General features: G+C 35.9%; 1 protein-coding gene across 2 annotated transcripts; it reads left to right on the top strand.

The window, feature by feature from the left end:
• The first annotated feature begins 16653 nt into the window (after window positions 1-16653).
• Window positions 16654-19078, top strand: LOC109173630 (inositol 3-kinase-like). Of its 2 annotated transcripts, XM_019322879.1 has the most exons (3): window positions 16654-17815; window positions 18734-18803; window positions 18843-19075. In XM_019322879.1, the coding sequence occupies exons 1-3, from the start codon at window positions 16955-16957 to the stop codon at window positions 19013-19015; spliced, it is 1104 nt and encodes a 367-aa protein (XP_019178424.1). In that variant the 5' UTR covers window positions 16654-16954; the 3' UTR covers window positions 19016-19075. The 2 variants fall into 2 exon arrangements, with proteins under 2 accessions (XP_019178424.1, XP_019178423.1); XM_019322878.1 differs by having other exon boundaries at window positions 16655-17815; window positions 18734-19078.
• The last annotated feature ends 4482 nt before the right edge of the window (window positions 19079-23560 follow it).

Raw genomic sequence — 23560 nt, 5'->3', positions numbered from 1 at the left:
GTGCCTACGAAATTCGTGTACTATAGCGTTTTCTTTAATTTAGTCATTGCACTTTTATTTTGTTCAATTTACTCCATGTACTTTCAAAAGTGGTGCAATTAAGGACAATAGTTTAGAGTGTTAATATTATTGTTAACTTAGGTTATGTGGCGTTGACGATATTTATATTCCTACTCATATATTAGTTTATAAATATTTAAAATTAATTATTTTTTCCACCAATATATTAAATTAATATGTTCAAAATAATAATTATAATCATGTTCCTAATTAATAAGATTAGGACAATTGTCCTTAGTTTCACCATTTTTTAAAGTAGAATGACTAAATTGAACAGAATAAAGGTACAATGATTAAATTGAACAAAACACTATATTACAGGGACTTCATACGTATTTTGACCATTAAAAAAAATTAAACTTATGATTTTCAGGTAAAAAAATTATAAATTACTCAAACAATCCAGACTCACTCGTGATGATTTTGATTTTGGTTGAATAGATATAAGGGGTGCCGTTACTTTAATCATTGCTTATTTTGTTATTGTCCAATTGTTTTCAAATGGACCCAATGAATAGTGCAAAATATCATTAAGAAGATCCTTAATTCTTGCTCCAAACGTTGAATCTCTAACTCTATGAAAATTTCGTACAGTCGCTATCAAATTGAACATTGGTCTCTTACCTCAAATACTATCTACTGAATTCATGAATTAAACTCGTGCATGCAAAATCCCTTAATTCTTTCTTTAATCTTGTTGATTTTGTGTAATAGCATGTAAAACATGAAGCACGCTATGAAGATTATATACAATTGACTCAACCAAGAAGGTGTTTGACAAGAATTAAATCCGTAATATTTATGTATAATAAATTAATAATCATGTTCCACCCATTTGATTACTCCTTACGGGACCTATTCATACTTCGTTTTTTTCTTAATAGAATTGAAGTAAGGGATGTCAGTTGTTGAGCATTTTGTCATTATCGGATTATTCTCTAATTGATGCATTCAATAGTGCAGAATATCAAGTCTCATAGAAGAATCAATTCAAGAGAGAATCACCTAATTCAAATCAGGAATCTATTGGATGTGTCCTTTTGAAACATCACTTTTAATTGTGATTTTTCATTCATTTGACCGATTAACCAAAATCTATGAACTATCCAAACATTTTTGAACAGAAATAAGAGACGTTCGTTAGTCGTTGAGCAATTGTAAATTTTTATTCATTTGATCAATTAGTATCTCATAATCAGATAAAAGTAAAACAATTCAATGGTATTCTAGTTACCGATCGAATGAATACATAATAATCTCTTTTTTAATTAATCCGGTTAAAATCTTATCCGTAAATTGCCTACCGGCCACCCCAGTCATATTGAATTTTCTCATGATCGGATGATTTTATTGATTCAAAATCATCTAAATACTTATAATTTTCTTATTTGTTTTTTCCCCGACCTCTTTGTACTTCATCAAGGTTGAATTGTGAGGATTCATGATATATATGATGAAGATTGGTTTTGTTTGGTAGAGGGTCTTTTGCATCTATTTCAATTATTTGCTTGCATTATTGTATTGATCTATTTCTATTGCTTCCCCATTTGGATGCTAACTTTGCTGTGAGCCTGTGAACTTATAAGCTCTATGACTCCTCCCATACATAGTTTAGAGCAAGCCTATCCCTTTATGGGATGGACTTGCAATATGGCACAATGCAAACTTTTCATTATTTTAAAGACTACTGGCAAGTACTGATGAGCTTTTGAGAAATGGAGATCAATTGTGATAGTGCAGTATGGTGGCTTCAATGCCCATACACACTAATGTTATTTGTACTTCCATATATACTTCCATTTCATCTTAAAATCCTCCAACTCTTATTTAAAGATGTGTTTTGACTTTTGAGTGAATTGAAGTTCGTTAATAAGACAAAATCTCAGGCCCGTATAATTATGGAGGTTGCAAGCAATTGACTATATTTCAATACCTCACTACCAGGATTTAATCTTGTGACCTTCATTCAAGGGGAGTCACAGAAGTGCCATCTAAGCACAAGGTACTTGACATAAACATTGTTTTACTAATAACTTTATTGTGTATGGTCTGAATCAACCCAATCCACAATTTATTTGCTCCACCCTTCTCCACAATAAGCTAAGAGCGTTACTGTGCAATCGTTATGCTATGGACCCGTGTCCAGCATGCATTGTGGACACGGTAACGGTGCCTTTAGTGGCACAGTTATCTTCCACCATTTTTTTTAAAATTTCAGACCGCTTCGTTATAGGAGCATATGTTCATAATTTTATCACTATATGTTCATAATTTTGTCATTATATGTTCATAATTCCATAACTATACATTCATACTTCCATAACTGTACATTCATAATTCCGTAACTGTACATTCATAATTCAATAACTGTAAATTCATAATTTTTGAAGCTCTATGTTCACAATTTTAGAGCTCTATGTTCATAATTTTATTACTATATGTTCATAATTGTAAGTTCATAATGTCAAAGCTCTGTGTTCATAATTCCATAATTCTATAACTGTACATTCATAATTCTATAACTGTACATTCATAATTCTACAAATGAATAACGCCGTTAACGGCGAGACAAAATCATTTTTTTAAAAACTTGAATGCCTGAAAACGACGTCATTTTGGACTCGTGTCCACAATGGCCTGTGGACAGCATAATTTGCCGTTAATGTGCCGGCCTTAAGTTAGTGAATCAATTTATTAATATATTTTGCCCAGAATCAATGCCATTCTGGTTGAAGTAAATGAGTTCCTTTTAAGGAAGATGGATGGGTTGCATTATTAAGTATGGTAAATTTCGAACGGCTAAAACATATGCATGTCATTCTCGTACAGGTCTCAAACTAAAGATAACAAATTGATGAGCAGTCAAATGTCCTGACATGCAACAAACATGTGTTCCACTAGTTCTTATAATTGCGACTGAAAACTAAATTGGATCACTGTTGTAAGGCATGCGACAAATATTGGGGTGTTTGGTAAATAATTGTTACCTAATTGGGTTAGTGAATTTGACTAATTGATAGCGGTAGCTGATTGTAGAAAGATATTTGGTGATTAACGGTTGGTTGATAGCTGATTACATACAAAATGACTTTCTCAAAAAGTTGATAAAAAAAAACTGTTTTGAGTAGTTTTTTTTAATTTTAGTGTTTTGGAGCAATTAGTTGTTACATAAAACTAATTAATCAAACACTCTTATTCACTATTTAACCAAGTCAAACAATTAATAGTGGTCAAATAAACCAAAATTGTCTAATCAGTGTCGGTCCAAACATTTTATAGGCCCGAGACGAAATTTAAAAAATGGCCCTTATATGCAGGCTAGGTCCTATCATTTTATGGGCCTAGGGCACGGCATAGCAACAAAAATGGATCCTATATTAAATTACGTAAAAATGGGTCCTATATTATAGCTAAAATTTAACTTGAAATAAGATTCTCAAGTTTTTAATAATTTTACATACACATAAAAATAATTATAGATGCATTATAAATCCAAAGTAATCAATAGATGCATCAGTTCTTTCATAAATAAAGAATTATAATTTATAAAAATGAATAAATAATTTAGAACCAAATGAACTTATAAACAATAAAATTATTTTATAATAAATAATAAAGTAATTATTAATAAAAATTTATAAAACAAAACTTACAAATAAGAACATAGCATAAAATCTTAATTATTGAGAGTAATAAATCAAAACAATCAGTGACAAAAGATATTCATAATAAAATATGAAACATAATTAATTAGATAAAATAGTTTGATTAAAAAATACATAATAAATTACACATCTTTTATATTGATATCATATTTATAAATATTTTTTTAGTTAGATTAATTTCAATTTTTTCTAAATTAATTTCTTTTTTTGAAAGCCAAAAGAACTAGATTGCATTAGCCATAACAGGCAGAACAAAGGACAGGAGGTTCATCCCTCCAAGTAGAGCGTGCAGAAGCTGCACTTACATGCTTTGCTAAGGTGTGAGCCGCCTGATTCGCAATTCTACTAACATAACGAATATGAGAACCAGGCATAGTTGCTAGAAACTGTAAACATGAATCTAATATAAAACCAACATAAGACCGGAAAGAACTAGTATGACTAAGACTTGAAACTAAAACAAAACTATCCGTGTAAACTCTGACCGATGAGTAGCCATTATCCTTGAGCCATGAGAGAGCTTCACACATTGCCATCGCCTCCGCCATAAGTGGATTATAGGGGCATGTCATAGGACCGTTAACCGCTGCCACAAACGATCCGTCCTCCTCCCGCACAATAAAACCAAAAGCCGCGGCGTGATTGGATCCATGAAAACCAACGTCTACATAACAAGATATACCCGCCTGTGATAGTGCAACCGGCTGTTGCATGATCGTAGCAACCTGTTTCGCGTTGCAGCTGGACCAAGCTGCCCATTTCGCTGCATATGCACGACATAGAGCCTACGGGGTTGGCAAGTGTCCTTCCTTCCCACACCGCCTTATTCCTTGCCGCCCAAATCTCATGTAGCAACCCGCAAATCTGGCCCTGTGTGTCACGAGAATAACCGGAGGTACTGTCCAACCACTTCTCTGCCCAATGCATAAAATTATTACTATCAATATGAGGTAAAGGAAGCTGTGAAACAACCCAAACATGAGTAGCATAAGTACATGAACATAAAATATGCATAATATTTTCCTCGTTCAAACCGCAAGCCGGACAAACATTTAATAGATCCACCCTTCTCCTAATCAGATTATCAAGAGTGGGCAAGATTTTGACTAGTTAATTCATTAAAAAAATTAAATTATTTAAAATATTTTTCGTATCTAAATCACAAAAGATATTACATATATATAACTCATTTTAAAGTTCAAGAAATAATATATATTCTAAATATAAGTAGTAAATTACTTGAATAAAAATGAATTTAAAATTTGATATGAATCACAAATCAATCTTTTTTTAATACTATTGACTCTATTACAAGGTAGTATCTTTCTCTAACAAATGCAGCTCAAAGAGCCAATTCCCCACCACGGGGTTCAATCCTATGACCTTCCCTCAAGAGGAGCCACAGAGGTGCCATATGAGCACAAGGTGCTTGGCAAATCACAAATCAATCTATATTATAAATTTACTATCTCTATCTCTATCTCTATATATATTAAAGCAAAATGATTAGGGAAAAAAAATTCCTTCCAAAGCGTGAAATCATTTATTGTATTCACATTAATTTATAAATTCATGTAATTTTAATTACAAATCAAATCAACATCAACATAATTATTAAATAAGTCAACATAACAAGTCTATATCATTAATTTATAAAATATTGCATATATTATATCTCTATCTCTTCTCTGCTCTTCTCATATCTCTCTCTCTCTCTCTCTCTCTCTCTCTCTAGATATATATATATATATATATATATATATATATATATATATATATATATATATATATATATATATATATATATATATATATATATATATATATATATATATATATATATATATATAGATTTTGGATCAGGTGAGGTACCTAATTAAAATGAGGTCCGGTGAGGGTCGATCCTGGGCGTTGGTTTTTGGTTTTGTGCGGATGTGATTAGAGGCAAGATCAAGCTTATAATGAGATGATTCGTTTACTTTGGGGGTATTAATGTAATTAGACATGAGTCATTATTGTGTTGCCATTTTTATATTGATTCGCCGATTCAGTGTCTCTTCGTTTCTTCTCCGCTAGTCACGGTAGAGATCTTTCACTGCTTCTCGTCCGGCTCTTTTCTTCTCCATCACTGCGTTCGTCGTCCACTGCCGCTAGAAATCGATTGGGAAGGCGTCTTCGGTGCCGTCTAATGGCTGGTTCTACCAGCACTCGTTCGAAGCGATGGAGAGCTGCTTCGTCTGGTTCCCGTTCAAGTATTTCGAATTTCCTATTTTTTTTTTATTTTTTTTTGCTTCGATTGCTTCAATTTTTTGTTGTTGTTGTTTAATTTTGTTTATTTTTGCGTTTTCCGGCGTATGCGTTTTTGCGTTTGGGGGGAGGGGGGTGCGGCGGGTTTTACCTGCTTCTAGGTTATTTTTTTTGGGTTCGCCTAGTTTGGTTGGGGAGAGGGGGGGGGGGGGGGGGGGATGCGACTAATTTTGCCTGCTCTTAGGATATTTTTTGGGCTCCCCGTTTTTGAATTCCGATTTTTTCCGATGGGGGCACTGGCGATGTGTTTGCATGGTCGTGGTTCGGCGTTTTTTTTGGGTGGGTAGGGTCTGGGGGTGATGGGTGATTTGGTGGGTAGGGTTCTGGCTCATAGTTTTTTTTTTTTTGTTTTGTTTTGGGCGGGTAGCGTTCGGTGTACACGGGTGGGGTGTTTCAGTCTGCCGGGGGGTGGTTGGTTGACTGTTTCGGACTGCCGGGGAGTTTGTGGTGGGGCGGTGTGGTGGTGATGCTGGCATACCATCTTTCGGACTGGCGGCGGGGGATGGGGTGGATGATACGGTTTTGTCTGTTGCAGTTTTTTTTTTTTTTCTTTGGTGTTAGTTTGTATCTATTAACCAGAAACGCACAGACATCTTAGTCATATCATATGCTACTGTACCTGGTAGAGTTTCGGGGTGTTGGTGCCAGGGGGGTTTCAGAGGGGTGGGGGGGAGGGTGGTCCGATATGCTAATGTAATAGTGGGTAGTGGTGTGTGCGTTATATTAGTCCAGCATGTGCAATCTTCATGATTTATTTACATTGTGGTCAAACTTATTGTAATATATATTTATTATTTATTTTTTCTGTAGTTTAATTTTTTGTTTATTTAATTGGTTGAAACTTTGTTATTCCTACTGATATGAAACTGAAGATTATGCTATAGGTGTTGAGTCTGTGTGTAGAGCTCTAAATTGGTAATCTTTTGTTTAGATAATGTCATTTTTGTATTTTGTTATGTGTGGTAGTAGTTTAATTTGGATGTAATTTGCCATCAAAAATCTGAATGTAGTTTTTTATGGTTTATTATAACATGTAATCTTCTAGTGCTATGTGCATTACATTGGTTGGGTGTGTGTGAATTACTGTGCGGTATTTTTTGCATCATTGTTGTAAGTAAATATTAGTTCTTTTTGTTAGTTTTTTTTTTTCTTTAAATTCGTCTGACCTCTTTCATTGGTGTAGTTTTTTTTCAACAATATTATTTTAGGTCCATTCTGCCAGTTACATACTTCATGTTTGTTTGTCTTGTTTGTTTATAACGAAATTCTCAGTGTGGTGTGTCCTGCTGTGATATGGTGCTTTCATTTTTTTATCTTTGTTTGTATGTAAAATGTTATTTCCCGTTAATGTTGGTTATGTTTTTAAATGTTATTGTTGGTAGAATAGGCAATACGTGGTGTGTGGATTAGTCATCTTGGTTTTTTGTTTCTAATTTAGCGTGTGCAGTGTAGTGTTATAGCGTGTGCGTATAGTATTACCTTCCTTGTGGTTTTAATTCAGTTTTCTCCTCTGTTTTTTTGACCAAAATAGGCGTCTTGTTTTGGTGTTTGCTTTTTTTAGGGATCAATTCTGAGGTCTTTGTACCCTCACCTGGTGCAGACTCGCCTAATACTCAAGTAAATCCACCAGCCCCTCCGTTACTGTGTCTACTCCTGCTCAAGGAGATCCGCCTTTTGGGGGGGTGCACAAGCTGGTTCCTGGGGTAATGATGTAGGTAACTTCCCAGATATGAAAACTTGTGCATCTCCGAAGCATTTAGTTGCAGAGCTGAAGCGATTTAATGCGTTTCAACGGAAAGCCGTGAATCAAATTGGGCTAGGGGAATTCAGCAATTGCAGCATAGTTCTTATAGAACTTAACCCCATCTTCAAGTGTTCCGAATATATTTATTATTTATTTTTTCTGTAGTCTAATTTTTTGTTTATTTAATTGGTTGAAACTTTGTTATTCCCCCAGTAATACCTTAACTCCTTGGATCTCGAATTACATGAAAAACATTTTACACCTCCAATTCACCAATTCACCAAAACGCACACGACACAACAGTAACACACACACATTACAAGCACACGCACCACAATTCCAAACGCACACGCACACGCCACAACAGTAACACGCACATACCATTACAAGAAGACGCACAGACTACATTTCCAAACGCACAGACCTCTCAATAGTACTTCCGTGACGCCCCAAAAATAACAAACCACTTCTACCCATTCAGTTAACTTCTTCCATATCCGGGGCAAACAACATGCATTCAACCATACCCCCAATAATACTTTAGATCCTTGGATCTCAAATTACAGAAAAATCAATATAAACCTCCAATTCACCAAAACGCACACGCCACAACAGTAACACGCACACACCATTACAAGAAGACGCACATACCACAATTCCAAACGCACAGACCCCCCAATACTACACAGCTCAATTTCCGTACAGCTGCTACTACAATATTACGACTCATACACAAACAGATTCCAACCAAAATTATGGCCAACACGCATACGTACAAGAAATGCAGTTGCACAAGCCGTACCTATCTAATGCACCAACCAATTGTCAAAAAACAAATTACAAACCAGTCCAATACCACATATCATTGTTTTTACTCTCCATTCACAAGAGTTCAACTTTTCTTCTTCTCTTGTTTTCTCCGGTGTTGTGTTCTCGTTCGTATCCCAAACATATATACATTCTATGTATTACCATTCTTATTCCATCTAATATTATGCTAAATAAGTAAATAGTACTAATTTATTTTATCCATAATTAACAACACTATTACAATTACTCTTTTATCCTTATGTTTAAAATCTAACCTTAATTATCTAATACATATCTTTCAATCACATCCATCAAATTCTAATAACTTAATGGTTGTGATGAGACCTCATGACCTCATTTTAAATAGAGACCTCATGGGAACCAAAGCCTATATATATATATATATATATATATATATATATATATATATATATATATATATATATATATATATATATATATATATATATGTATATATATATATAAGCAAAATGATTAGGGAAAAATTTTCCCTAATCATAATCATCATAAATAATTAGATAAAGATGATAATAAAATCAAAGTGAATAATAAGCAAAAAGATTTTAGTGGATAGGAGAGTAATTCACAAAATTAATTTGAGTAATAATTGTTGATCCATAATTGAGAATTAACATTGCAATAATTATGTTATGTTTCTAACATAATTAATTGATTGGAGATCAATTTAAAATTCAGAATCAATATTTATATTAACATCTACACCTACTTCAACACGTACTATAAATAAACCATCATCCACAGGACCACAACCAATACTACAATTATGTTTTAGTCGTGGCTGGAATTGGGAGGATGGTTGTGGCTAGAATAGGGAGGAGAATATTTCTGAGAGTTTAGATCTCTTATAGAGCTTTATACCGTGCGATCTGGGAAAGATGAATCAAGAAATGCGCAGTAGACATGAAGAAAAAGCTGAGGATAAAAATCATACTTTTGCTTCTGAACCTGGGGCTTCGATTCTTGGAGCTGTTCTTTCTTAGAAGTAGAGGCAACTGTTAACTGTAGCTCATGAACGCGAAGAAGAAGAAGTTTACGTAAAAAGACTATTTTGTCCTCGTGAATAAAAATTTTAAAAGTTTAATTTTTCCGGTCAATTTCCACCTGTGATTTGGCCGGAAGGACCAAATCTGCAAAAAAAAAAAAAGCATAGTTAAAGGACTAAATTGTTAGTTTTAAAAGTCATGGAGCAAAATTAACACGCCTCCTGTAGTCATAGGACCAAAAATGTAATTTGCTCATTTGTTAAATAATAATAGTCCGTGTATCGCACGGAACACTTACTAGTAATTATAAAAAGATAAACAAAATTATAAAATTACAAATTAAATTTTAAAAAATATAAATTAGAAATAGAAGATGAAAAATACATATGGGGAGATTTAATCCCGTGGCAATGAACATACAAACCACAAGTCTTACCAACTCAGCAAACTTAAAATTCAATTACATAAATGTATACAATATATTAAACAAAATGTCTATAGTACATATATCATTTTAGTGCGTATTTTATGTAAAACTGCACATAAGGAGATTTGATCCCTTAGCCATAAGCATATATATAGAGCACAAACCTTACCAACTCAACCAACTTACAATTAATTGTTATATATGTATAGTAAATAATTATACAGAGAACTTCTATAGTATATATAACAGTTGATGGGTTAGGGTGTGGGCCCCTTCCAAGCGAGGGTCCTGGGCAAGGGCCCAGCCTGCCCAGGCCGAATCTGTATCTAATCAGTCGTTATATCATAGACCGCGGTGCATGTGCACCGCGGTAAAAAACGGCGCCGTTTCTTTAAGTAAAGAAATGGCGCCGTTATAGTTAACGGAGTCCGCTTGTTTGGTGTATTAAACACCAATTGACACTACAGTATATCTAAACCGACACTGCAGTTATATCAAAATGATACTGTAGTTATAGTGAAATGAAACTGCAGTGTATATAAAATGAAACTGAATAACATTTCACATATTTGAGTGTATATTGTACAATGAAGCTGTAATTATATCAAAATGATCATGTAGTTGTGTTTTAATGAAACTATAGTGTATATAAAATAAAATTAAATAACATTTTCACATATTTGAGTCTATAAATATCGAATGAAACTATAGTTATATCGAAATGAAACTGTAGTTGTGTTGAACTGAAACTGCAGTGTATACAAAATGACACTGAATAATAGGGTTACTTTTTGCGAAAGGGTACGAAACGGCGGAAAACAAACACCGTTTCTTTTCATTTAACAAAAGGACGCGCGGTGCATGATTGATGGTGCATGATATAATTTGCCGTATCTAATAAGTTAACTATGTTACCAAACATGACCATTATAATTTCCTTTATTGTATTTTATTTTCATTTTTATTCTCGAATTCAAAGTTATCAAATCAGATCCTTGATTATTGAAAATATTAATTATAAACATGTACCGGTAGTGCAGCATAATTGGTATTAAGAATACGGCATCACTATAGACTACGTAGAATTTTTTGGTAGATGTAGTGTATTTAGTAGGAAATGTGTAATTTTATATTGATGAATAGTTAATAGATGTAGTACAATAGGTTGTAGTAGATTACATATGTGACTGTACTGCGGTTTTGGGAGGCTCTCAACTATGGTCGGTCCAAATATTAATAGAAGTTAAAATAGATTATATTTTGGATCCTTAACACACAAGTTGGGAGCTCTGTTATTTATACTGGAGATACAAGGAACACCATGATGACAAATTGCTAACAAGGTTGACGTGACATCCTCTGATTGAACACTGAGGTCAGTAACGCCACATTGCATGTTGGTAGTTGATGTAATGGTGGATGAAGTGGTGGCGAAATTGATTTATGCTAGTGATGGCCCTCGACCCCTAGGATCATTTTCCTAATCTGTAGGTGTGTTTGGAAAGAACTCATGGGCTTAGTATGTATCTGGATTATTAGGCTAATAAAACTATTCTATAAGGTTTGAAGCAATTGATCTGATGCGTTATCAATGAATGCCGGGAGTATCGACGACACTTTGAAGCAGTGTCTTTCAGGTTCATCTCTAGATCAGTGAATAAAGCCGTCTCTTGTGGGTAAACGAAAGAGAGAAATCCTGGGATTTCTGAATGATAGGATTTTGACAAAGGAACGAAGCTGGAATGCCAAGTTCCTCTCACGTGCTGGGCATGAGGTGCTGTTGAAGAATGTGATACAAGCCATGCCCTCCTATGCGATGATGGTCTTCTTATTGCCTTTAGGCCTATGCAAGGAGATTGAAACCGTAATGAATGAGTACTGGTGGACTGGTACAATAGGTTCGGGTAAGGGGTTGAGATGGAGGTCTTGGGGTGGCTTGGCGGTCCCAAAATCAGTAGGCGGTATGGGGTTCAGGAAGCTCGGAAAAATGAACTTGGCGCTACTTGGTAAACAGGCTTGGCGATTAATCACCAAGCCAGCATCTTTAGTTGCAAGGGTGTACAAGGCAAGGTACTATGCTAATGACTCTTGTTTTGATGCAGTAGAAGGGGGTAACCCTTCTTTTATTTGGAAAGGCTTACTTGAGGTGCAGAATATCTTACGGCTTGGGTGCAGGCGGTGTATTGGGAACGGCCTCGACACGAGGATGTTGGAGTTTGGTACCGGAAAATGTCGCAGTAGCACCGCTTTTTATATCGGCTAATTTGGGAAAAAGTAAGGGAATCATGTGTCGTGTGAATACACCACCTTAAAAGAAAATTGTCGGGATAAAAGAAAATTGTCGGGATAACCGGGTGCTTTCGACTGGTTGCACACAGACTTTTTACGAGATACCGGCACAGGTATTCGCAGTCACAGTAGGACCCGACTTAGAGCTCAGACAGGAGGTTCAGAGAGAATAGAAGAAGAGAAGAATGAATTGTTGTGTGTTTTAATGAATAAGGGAAGTGCCCCTTATATACTAACATAGGCTTCTCTTCTCAACCATCCAAATCCAAAACCAGTGCTGGACCACTCATTCTAATCAAATGAGATTCACTCATTTGAGTGAAAAACTAGCAACCACAAAAATAATTAGGCAAAGCAGTTTTGGACCAACATTCTAATCAAATGAGATTCACTCATTTGAGTGAAAAACTAGCAACCACAAAAATAATTAGGCAAAGTAATTTCTATTGCAAGGCTTTGATTAACAACATATGAAAGTCAACCTCATTTCAGGTGAAGATCAAGTGGCGCTCTAACTAGCCTGCATGATCAACACCCTACTTCTTAAAACTTCCAGGTCGAGTGGTGAAACCGAAGTTTCCTTAAAAACCATCTTCCGAGACAGAGTATTCAAGAACAATGACTTTTCCATGCTACCACCATAAATGTGAGTAAAGCCTTTGAAATTAAACTCAGTACACAATTTAAATATTTAAGATTATGTGACTGTAATATAGTATGTATATCATCAAATAGTGCAATGTTTGTAACATATCCACAATAATAACACATATTGTTGTAAATTGACATGCGCATAAGTACACAATTTATAGGCTTTATATCATATTGATGATTTAATCACTTAGCAGTTGTGTTAAATCAACACTTCTAACACAACAAATTCATAAAGCTCATACATGTGAATAATAGCAATTCACTTATATTTGTGTACACCGCTGTTAATTTTCTATATAATATTCAAAGCACTCACCATACAAAATATGGAATGGTGATTTCTAAAATGTTTTTCACAATATATATTTCACGTTTCACAAGCTCTCAAAAGATAATAATCAATCGGATGCAAAGATATAGGCAAACCACCTTCTAAATTATGTCATTATGATAGTTTTAAGGGAACATGGTCAATGCCCATGATATATGACTACTAATGCTCAATATAATCATTAACATATGATAGTCTATTATCATATAAGTATACATGAATGATGACTCTTCAAGTCCATGCTTCAAACAAGTTGCATTAAAGCCTTTAATATATGCTTATTATATCTTTATACAAATAATTTTAGTACATGATTCAAATCTTTTAAAAATCATGTGACAATGATATATAATTATATATGCATCTCATATTCAATTTGAAGGAACAAATAGCCCACACTAATAAATTAATCATGCATCACTTAAATTTATGTTCCTCAGTTATCTAACATATAATCACTTTTGATCTCATTTTGTGAAGAACATCATATATAACATTTTCGTACAACTCTAAATCCGAGAAACACATGCCTACACATAGAAATAACAATATGCATGAATATTGATCATCAAGATTAACCATTTATATCTTGGATGTTAAGAGTGAGAGGACATATTTAAGTAATATAATGATCTTGCTATTTCAATTCTTCAAGTTCAATATGATATGAAAGATAATTATGTGATATGCCATCATCATAACTATAACTGCTTGCACTTTAAAAATTCAAGACCACAAAGGAGATGCATGTGATATAAAAAGCACGAAGCTAAGTCATTATATATTTAAAACCAGGGCCTTACATGTATTAATGTAGCTAATCTTTTAACCATGCAAATCTCATTTTAGTGATAGTGTATGCATTCATGTGCATAATGCATATCATATAATGCATATATATAAGTTCATAGTATGAAGGTTGCATGACTTTTAAAAGTCGTATAAAATGCATAGATGCACTGCTATACTCATTAAAATAATAAGCGCACACATTAATGATATTAAAGCATTATATGATACTTAGCTTAATTGGGGAGGAAGAATGCATTAGACCCACAATTCAATTCTGCTACCATATATTAAGATCAACTTACAACAACTTCAAATGGTCAAAATCCCAAGCAGTAGTAGGAGCATTCTGACTCACCAGCAGCAATCACGAAGCGTAGTTGCAAATTCGGCTATGGTAAGATTTATGTAGTTGGGCCCGTCAAGTGATTAGAGCTTTACAAGATCAAAAGTTATTTTGGACGACATTTTCAGAACAATTTGCTTTTAACTGTTAGAGTTTGGTATCGGAAAATGTCGCAGTAGCACTGCTTTTTATATCGGCTAATTTGGGAAAAAGTAAGGGAATCATGTGTCGTGTGAATACACTACCTTAAAAGCAAATTGCCGGGATAACCGGGTGCTTTCGACTGGTTGCACACAGACTTTCTACGAGATACCGGCACAGGTATTCGCAGTCACAGTAGGACCCGACTTAGAGCTCAGACAGGAGGTTCACAGAGAATAGAAGAAGAGAATAATGAATTGTTGTGTGTTTTAATGAATAAGGGAAGTACCCCTTATATACTAACATATGCTTCTCTTCTCAACCATCCAAATCCAAAACCAGTGCTGGACCACTCATTCTAATCAAATGAGATTCACTCATTTGAGTGAAAAACTAGCAACCACAAAAATAATTAGGCAAAGTAGTTTTGGACCAACTCATGAATCAATTTTTGAATGTTATTCCCAACAGAGGATAGGAAGGGATGTCTAGCTGCCTGTGGAAGATGACCGCTATCTCGAAACAGTCACGGCGGATATCAACTATGATGCCCCGGTTGCTTCTCTCTTTAATGATCAAGGTATGGGTTGGGATGTGAGTCGTATTATGAACCAATTTAATGCTCGTGATGCAAATTTGATCCTGAATGTCCCCTTTAAGCATACGAAAACCACAGGATTCGTGGTTCTGGTACTGGGATCATAAAGGGGACTATACGATTAAGTCCTGTTATAAGCAACTAATCGGCTCTGTTCAAGACAACCGGCCATGGACTAGTCTGTGGAGTATTGATGTACCCCCAAAAGTGAAGCTCTTTTGTTGGCAGTTGGCCTCTTCATTTTTGCCAACGCGAGATGCAATGACTAAGAAACATATTCCATGCTCATTATTGTGTCATATGTGCAGGAGGGAGAACGAAACAGCTTAGCACATCTTTGTCCAATGTACGGAGGCAACCAAAGTATGGAATTTGTTGGGTATGCCAGCTGCTACGTCTGGGTATGGTATAAGTGTCATTGATTGGTTTTTTTATTATGTTCAGATATTAAGGGGTGATTTACTTACTAAATTCATCATGGTTTGTTGGGGTATTTGGACTTCTAAGAATGAATCTGTTTGGAAGGGAGTTTGTTTTGACATGCATGTGATGATGCATAGGGCTATTGGCTACTGGGAGCACTGGAAACAAACGAATAACACACCCCTTGTGCATAGTTCGAATGCTGATGATGCTCACTGGGAGAAGCCACACCGTGGACACATAAAATTAAATGTGGATGCTTCTATTAGCTCGATTCATGTTGCAATGGGATTAGGTTGGGTACTACGGGATGATGACGGACGGTTCTTGGCAGCGAGGAGTATGTCTGTGCGTAGTTTGTTTGAGGTCAGGGAAGCTGAAGCTACATGTTTGAGAGAGGCATAGTTTGTTTGAGAGAGGCACAGTTTGTTTGAGGTCAGGGAAGCTGAAGCTACATGTTTGAGAGAGGCATTAAGCTGGCTCAAGGATACTGGAATGGGCAGTGTTGATATCGAGATGGATTCTCAAGTTGTTTTTAATGCTATTACACACTCTTCTTTTAATTCTACTTTCGGTTTATTAGTTGATGATGTTAAAGAATTGGTATCTTTGATTGACGATGTCCAATTCTGTTACGTAAAGCGATCTGCGAATTGTGTCGCACACACTGTTGCTAGGGAGGCCTTTTATGAAACAGGTTGCGAGGAGTGGCTTGATGTCCCAACCCCTTTTCTTGTGAATGTTCTTGCTCATGATTTAATGCATTAAGTTTTGACCTTCAAAAATTATAACGGATCAATGCACTTTGTATTAAAAATATCAAAATATCCTTCAATTTAACGAAATTTTAACGATTTTTTTTATAAAGAACCAAAATTGGTCATGTCACAATAATACTAGGACCAAAAGAAATATTTTGATAAAAAAGAACTACAAATGGACTGTCACGAACCAAAAATGGAATTAACTCTACTTTAAAATTTCATTTATATGTCTTTACTCACAATCTACCGTTTAAGAATCAACTAGGTTATTGGTGCGAGTTTCAATTAAGATTCTTACAGAATAATTTTGGCAGTGTCAGCTTTTGAATGTGTTACCGGCCGTTCTCTTCCGGCCACCCATCTGGAAAAGAATCAGATTCGAGTTTTTGCATTTCAGAATTGCGGTGCCGCGCGTCTAATGGTTTCAGCTGACACGATTACATACTCTGCTTTGTCTTCATCTTCTCTTTGCTGTCATGGCTTTAGTTTTGGTGTCCTCTGTGTGCCCATATCGCCGATGATCTCTTCTCGCCACCCGGAAGTCCCGATAACCTCGCTTTCTCCGCCCTTAAACCGCAAACATGGTCGGAGAAACGAAGGAGCCGTCTTCGCCCGGCGCCGCTCGCCGCTCGTGCCTCGTCGTCGGGAATTGCTGCCATGATGTTCTGATCAAAGACGGCGGCGTCATTGCCGAGTCCCTCGGCGGCGCCGCCTCCTTCATCTCCGCCGTGCTCGAAGGCTTCAACGTCGCGTGCCACTACGTGTCTAAGGTGGGCCCTGATTTCGCTTACTCCGTTAGCCACCGCCCGATTGTTTGCCCTTCCTCGCAAACCACCCTCTTCCACGCCTATTTCTCGTCTGAAATCAAGCGCCGGGATCGGGTTCTCAAGCGGATCCGGGCGTGCGAATCGATCGCCGCGTCGGATCTCCCCGACTCGGAATTCGATTTCGGGTTGGCCGTCGGCGTAGGCGGGGAGATTCTGCCGGAAACGCTCGAGAAAATGATCGGTATCTGCAAGACGGTGTTCGTCGACATCCAAGCCCTAATTCGGATCTTCGATCCGACGGACGGAACTGTGGATCACGTCGATCTGAAGCAAACCGGATTCTTCCATTTACTACCTAGAATAGGGTTTTTGAAGGCGTCGTCGGACGAGGCGCCGTATGTGGACGTAGAGGAGGCGAGAAAACGGTGTCGTATATTGGTGACCAACGGAAACGAGGGCTGCACGGTGGTTACCGAAAACACAGAGCTAAAGATCGCACCTTTTCCAACGATTCAAGTGGATCCGACCGGAGCCGGGGACAGCTTTCTGGCCGGATTAGTAGCCGGAATTGCTCATGGATTAACCCTGCCTGATTCTGCATTGCTGGGGAACTTCTTCGGATCGCTGACAGTCAGGCAAATGGGGCATTCCAAATTTGATTCTCAGCTTTTACAGGTTGGTATGAATGCTGCTTGTCTCTGATTCTGCTGCTTAGAATTCCATGAACATGAAAAACAATTCTCCAGTGCTAATTATACTCTTTTAAGTACCTTTAAATTGTGTGTTTTAGTCGAGGAGATAGCAGTTTTCTTGACCTGTATTGTTCATTGTTAGAGAATGGAAAGGATTTAGGAAGCATAAGAATTTCTTGCAGGAATTGCAATAAACTGGATACATTAGCATGCTCTGAACTATTCGGGGTTAATTGTTTTATTGTTCTGTATCTGAATATGTCAATTGCACTTGATGAAAAGTATTGATGCGGGCAATTAGTATGATCTGTGATTTCTCTGCCTTGTTGCTCTACACATTTATAGCTTTCCGATATTAGTTTGTTTGGAAAGTGGATGTTCTTCTACTCCATATATGATCGTTAGAACTTAGAAGTGTGTAAGTTGTAAGGCTATGTTAAAGATGCCACTTTGGCACTTTGCTTGACTCCCGATAGAAACCAGACTGTGTATTACACACTCCATCTTCCAATATGGAGACGAGTCTTGAGGCGGTTGTATATCATGATTCTCGGGTTCCTGTCATATCTCGCCTTAGAAATGCTCTAATGCTCTACCGGTAGTTGTCATGTGGAGACTTCTTTGATTAACCAAGGAAGAGAGCTATCATATTGCCTTTACTTTTCACATATTTTCCTCTTATTCCCAGGGGAGAAAGATTGATTCCTCACTGATGAAATGATGATATTTCTTTTGTTCCGTGTGGGCAGTAATGAAAGATATTTGGCGTTTCCCCTTGTTGAGCCTGTAATATATAAAATGTAAATGTGCAGTATCACTATAGAGTGGTGGTTTTTGCTGATTCTATTAAAGCTTTCTTGCATACCATTTTTTGCTCTCACGGATTGAATTTTCTTCACAGAGAGTGAAGGCAGAAGTGGAGAGGAGGAGGGTGCACCATTTCGGCAGCCATGAAAAGCGGGATGATGATGGTGACAGCCATGAAAGGCGGGATGATGATGATGACGACAATGACGATGATGATTTTTTTAAAGGTCTTGATGCAGTGAGAACAGTAATGGCTCCATACTGTCTCCAGGAATGGCCAAACTCTCCCAGATCAAAGTGCAGTGATCAGGAGAGATTACTGCTTCATTCTGTCTGTGAAGAACCCCCCATTAATTCGGTTCAAAATAAACAGTGATTTTAGGAGTTTTTTTTCCCACACCCATGAAATGTCATTCGAATAAATAGAGATTTAGACTTTGGCCCGGTTTGGTAAAATAATTAGCTTATAAGTCAATTTTGGTTTATTTGACCACTATTAGCTGTTTAACTTGGTTAAACAATTAATATGAGTGTTTGATTAATTAGCTTTTTGTAACAACTTATTACTCCAAAATATTAAAATTTAAAAAGCTGTTCAAAGTAGCTTTTTCGATCAGTTTTTTGAGAAAGTCATTTGTATGTAATCAGCTAACAGTTAATTTACCAAACACTTTTTCTATAATTAGCTAATGCTATCAACTAATCAAATTTACTAACTCAATTAGTTAACAGCTAACAATCATTTACCAAATATCCATTTATGCTCTCTTCTTATATATATATATATATATATATATATATATATATATATATATATATATATATATATAGAGGCGGGTTCAGGTGCGGCAGTGTCTTACGGTGCGGTTATTTCTTACGGTGCGGCAACACCAATAGTTCACCAAATATGCACCATCAACGTTAGGAAATACACCACACAAAACAGAGTAAACAGAGCCCTGCATCACCAAACACACACCATTAGGTGTGAGTAAAAACACCATACACTGTTCGGAAATACACCGTTGGGGGTGGTGAGTTATATGGTGTATTTTTTTGAGTCTGTGGTGTATTTTGTGATGTTTTATTACATTTCATTGGGGTGTGTTTTTATTACACTGTTGGTGCATATTGTTAACACTGTTGGTGTATTCTGGAATTTGACCGCACCGCCGCACCGTAAGACCCCGCCGCATATGAGCGCTCTTCTATATATATATATATATATATATATATATATATATATATATATATATATATTCACCTCCATAATTTCCAAAATTGTTGTTTAAGTTTCCATCTTAGCCTGCACAATTTTGTTTGGATATTTACGTTACATTGTATTGACTATTCATACAAGCTCTATATTTATATCAATTGTTCCTTCTGTTGAGCATATATAATATAGGGTGAATCAACGATTTGGTCCCTCACTTATTCGCGATTTGTTAATGTTGCCCCTGAATCACGTATTCATCAATTTAGTCCCCGAAAATAATTGTTTTTCGTCAAATAAGTCCCTCAAGCCGTTTTCCGTCATGTCTCCGGCTAGACTTCCGATTTGCCCTGGGCATTTTCGTCATTTCCATTCGCTTAGTATATTCATCTCTTCTTATATCCGAAACAGAGTTGAATATGCAAGAAGTAAACCATCCATCCATCAGTAGCCCTAGTTGCGAGAGGTTTCGAAAAATTTGAAGACTCCAACCAAGAAAGAAGAAGGATAATGTCTTGCAAGAGCAGTTCGTCATCGGAATTCATGGCCGAGGTGCGATGTAGGTGCGGATATGTGGCTCCAATGAAGATGTCATGGAGTTATGCTAACCCAGGGAAGAGATATAGGGCATGTCCAAGATACGGGGTAAGTGTAAAATTTGGCAAGTTATTAGGTTAAGTGTAAAATTTGGCAAGTTATCAAAATTGAATTAAATAACAATGTTTAACCTAATAACTTGTCAAATTTTACACTTACCCCGTATCTTGGACATGCCCTATATCTCTTCCCTGGGTTAGCATAACTCCATGACATCTTCATTGGAGCCACATATCCGCACCTACATCGCACCTCGGCCATGAATTCCGATGACGAACTGCTCTTGCAAGACATTATCCTTCTTCTTTCTTGGTTGGAGTCTTCAAATTTTTCGAAACCTCTCGCAACTAGGGCTACTGATGGATGGATGGTTTACTTCTTGCATATTCAACTCTGTTTCGGATATAAGAAGAGATGAATATACTAAGCGAATGGAAATGACGAAAATGCCCAGGGCAAATCGGAGGTCTAGCCGGAGACATGACGGAAAACGGCTTGAGGGACTTATTTGACGAAAAACAATTATTTTCGGGGACTAAATTGATGAATACGTGATTCAGGGGCAACATTGACAAGTCGCGAATAAGTGACGGACCAAATCGTTGATTCACCCTATAATATATAAACATGAATATACAATTTAACTAGAGTAAATACCCAAAATGGTCCCTCGACTATAGTTAAATTCACAAATTAATCCTCGACTTTTAATTTTAACCAATTAAGTCTTTAACTTTGCAATTTTGACACGATTTGATCCTCCATCTCTTTGACCGTTTGTTGACTGTGCTTTTTGAGGATGTATATGTAATTCCATGGTCCATCGTCGGTTTTTTAAGGTTCCGGTTACATTTCCAGACCGCACTATTACATTTGAATCCACTGCCGAAAGCAATCTATCAAATCCGGTCGTCTTTCTTCATCCTCCCTTTGGATTCAATGTAGTTGAGTTCGTACAAGAGCGAAGAAGACGGCGTGTTTCCGAACCAGTGCAACGTCATCTTGGAGGCCTCCACGTGCTCTGACGAGAGCTGAAGGTTCTTCTGGAGATCGTCGATCACGGTCAACAAACGGTCAAATAGATGAAGGACCAAATCGTGTCAAAATTGCAAAGTTAAGGACTTAATTGGTTGAAATTGAAAGTCGATGACCAATTTGTGAATTTAGCTATAGTCGAGGGACCATTTTGGGTATTTACTCATTTAACTATTAACTTATGTTGTAGTTGAAATGGAACATATGTTTTAATTTAGTATCAAGAGCCAACCTCATGCGTGAATCACCAAAGATTTTGTACAAGATTAAATTAATTTAGTCAAATTTCAGTTGAATCCCGAACCATATCAGATTATAAAAGATTTTTCATTCCTACTCTAAAAGGACTGGGAAAGCTTTATGCAAATCCCATCACCATCCCAAATCAACTGCATTATTATTCCCTTTTTCAAGCCATAATTGTCAATTGTCAATAGAATAATAATTGACAGTGAAAGTATGTTTATTCAAAGGTTTCTGCTAATTTTGTTCAGATAATATTTTACATCATATATTATTTACTAGTATGTTGTGATGCGCGATGCGCAAAAATTAGGTGCCCAATATTAGTATTTTATATTAAGATTTTTAATATTTAAATTATTATAAATAATAATAATAATAATAATAATAATAGTGTAAATATTTTTATACATTTGATATTTATATTGTAGGAAATAACTCCAAATTATAATGTATAAATATTATTATTATTATTGAATAAGATAAGAAAATATATGGTGGATGCATGTGCATGGTAACAATAGTGGAAAAGATAACGGAAGTTATAACGGTAGGGGTATGTTTGTCTAAAATATTGTAAAGTACAACATTTATAGCATAATGTATAAAAAAACTCAACGAAAAAAATGAACATAAATAAAGGGTATAACTTTCATTTACACTTATTATGTTTTTAGATATTACATATGAAACTACCAATATTCAATCATCAAAGGCTATTAGGACAAGTCTACAAAAAATTTTGTGAATTTCATACATAAACAAAAGAAAACAGGTTCATTATCGATTAAATATTAGTGAGAACATAAAGATAAAAGAATTAACGAAGTATCATATGGATTTTCTTGAGTGACCATTTCAATCATAGGTGCATGAAATGCACATAGATACCCGCATGGGCAGCTCAACTAGTCATACAGGTGAAACTTTGGAAAAATGACCAGGGATTGAGTCTCACCAGCGGCAGTGTGAGAGCTACCTCTCAAAGTGAGGGGGGTTCCTTGTGCGCAGTGAGCAAAGATTATGCTCTGTCGGGTCGGAGTGTGAGGAGCCCTTAGGGTTGGGGTTCAACCTTTTGGAATAATGAAATGCACATACTTGGTGGACTAAAGGTGTTCTTGCATTTTTTTTTTCCTTTTTTAGTTTTGAAAAATCCAGTCATTAATAAAAGATCTTTAACTTAACTTTCTCTCTCCTTGAATAAAGTAAAAAATTCAACAAAAATCTCCCACTATTGAGGTTGTGCTTAGGGTTTGAGAAACGATGAAACTGTAATATTTATAGTTGAGCAATTAGATGGTTGAAATGAAAATAAACAACTTATCTGCCATTAAACAATGCTAACGTATCAAAAATATATGCTCAACTCGTCATTGAAAATTTAAACTTACGAAAAAAATTTTAGGAGTCGTTTAATTTAAGGAATGTCTGATTACCTTATGGAATATTAGATAACTGGGAATGCTAGATTCGTGGGTTTGGTAAAAACTGAAATATGCAATATAAATATGTTTGGTTGACGAGTTTTTGTTTATGTTTAATGATTGTTTTACCTTAATACCATCGATATATGTCATGTATTTCAATATATGAAGTCCAAAAGACTTTATTTTAGTTCCTTTGTCCACTGAATTTAGGTTGTCATCTTCTTTGCACAAGCATGATATTTTATTTTCAGAAAAAATTAAGAAAAAAATATAACATAGGTGCTTTTTAAGCACTTTTCGCAAGGTGTACAAAAGGTGCTTAATTGCAACACCTATGTTGACAATAGGAGTAAGATTTAAAGGGCAAAGTAAGTAAAATCAAGCTAAAAATAGTAAAGGAATC

This window comes from Ipomoea nil, unplaced genomic scaffold (genome assembly GCF_001879475.1).
Source record: "Ipomoea nil cultivar Tokyo-kokei standard unplaced genomic scaffold, Asagao_1.1 scaffold0482, whole genome shotgun sequence".
In the NCBI taxonomy this organism is placed as follows: domain Eukaryota; kingdom Viridiplantae; phylum Streptophyta; class Magnoliopsida; order Solanales; family Convolvulaceae; genus Ipomoea; species Ipomoea nil.
Note: the sequence above shows the minus strand (reverse complement) of the source record. Positions and strands in the feature narration are given on the sequence as shown.

What these genes read in the sequence shown, in the direction of transcription:
- LOC109173630 (XM_019322878.1), top strand. Translation starts at nt 16,955, where the DNA reads ATGGTCGGAGAAACGAAGGAGCCGTCTTCGCCCGGCGCCGCTCGCCGC. An exon ending in TTGATTCTCAGCTTTTACAG is followed by an intron (nt 17,816 to 18,733) that starts GTTGGTATGAAT and finishes TTTTCTTCACAG; the next exon opens with AGAGTGAAGGCAGAAGTGGA.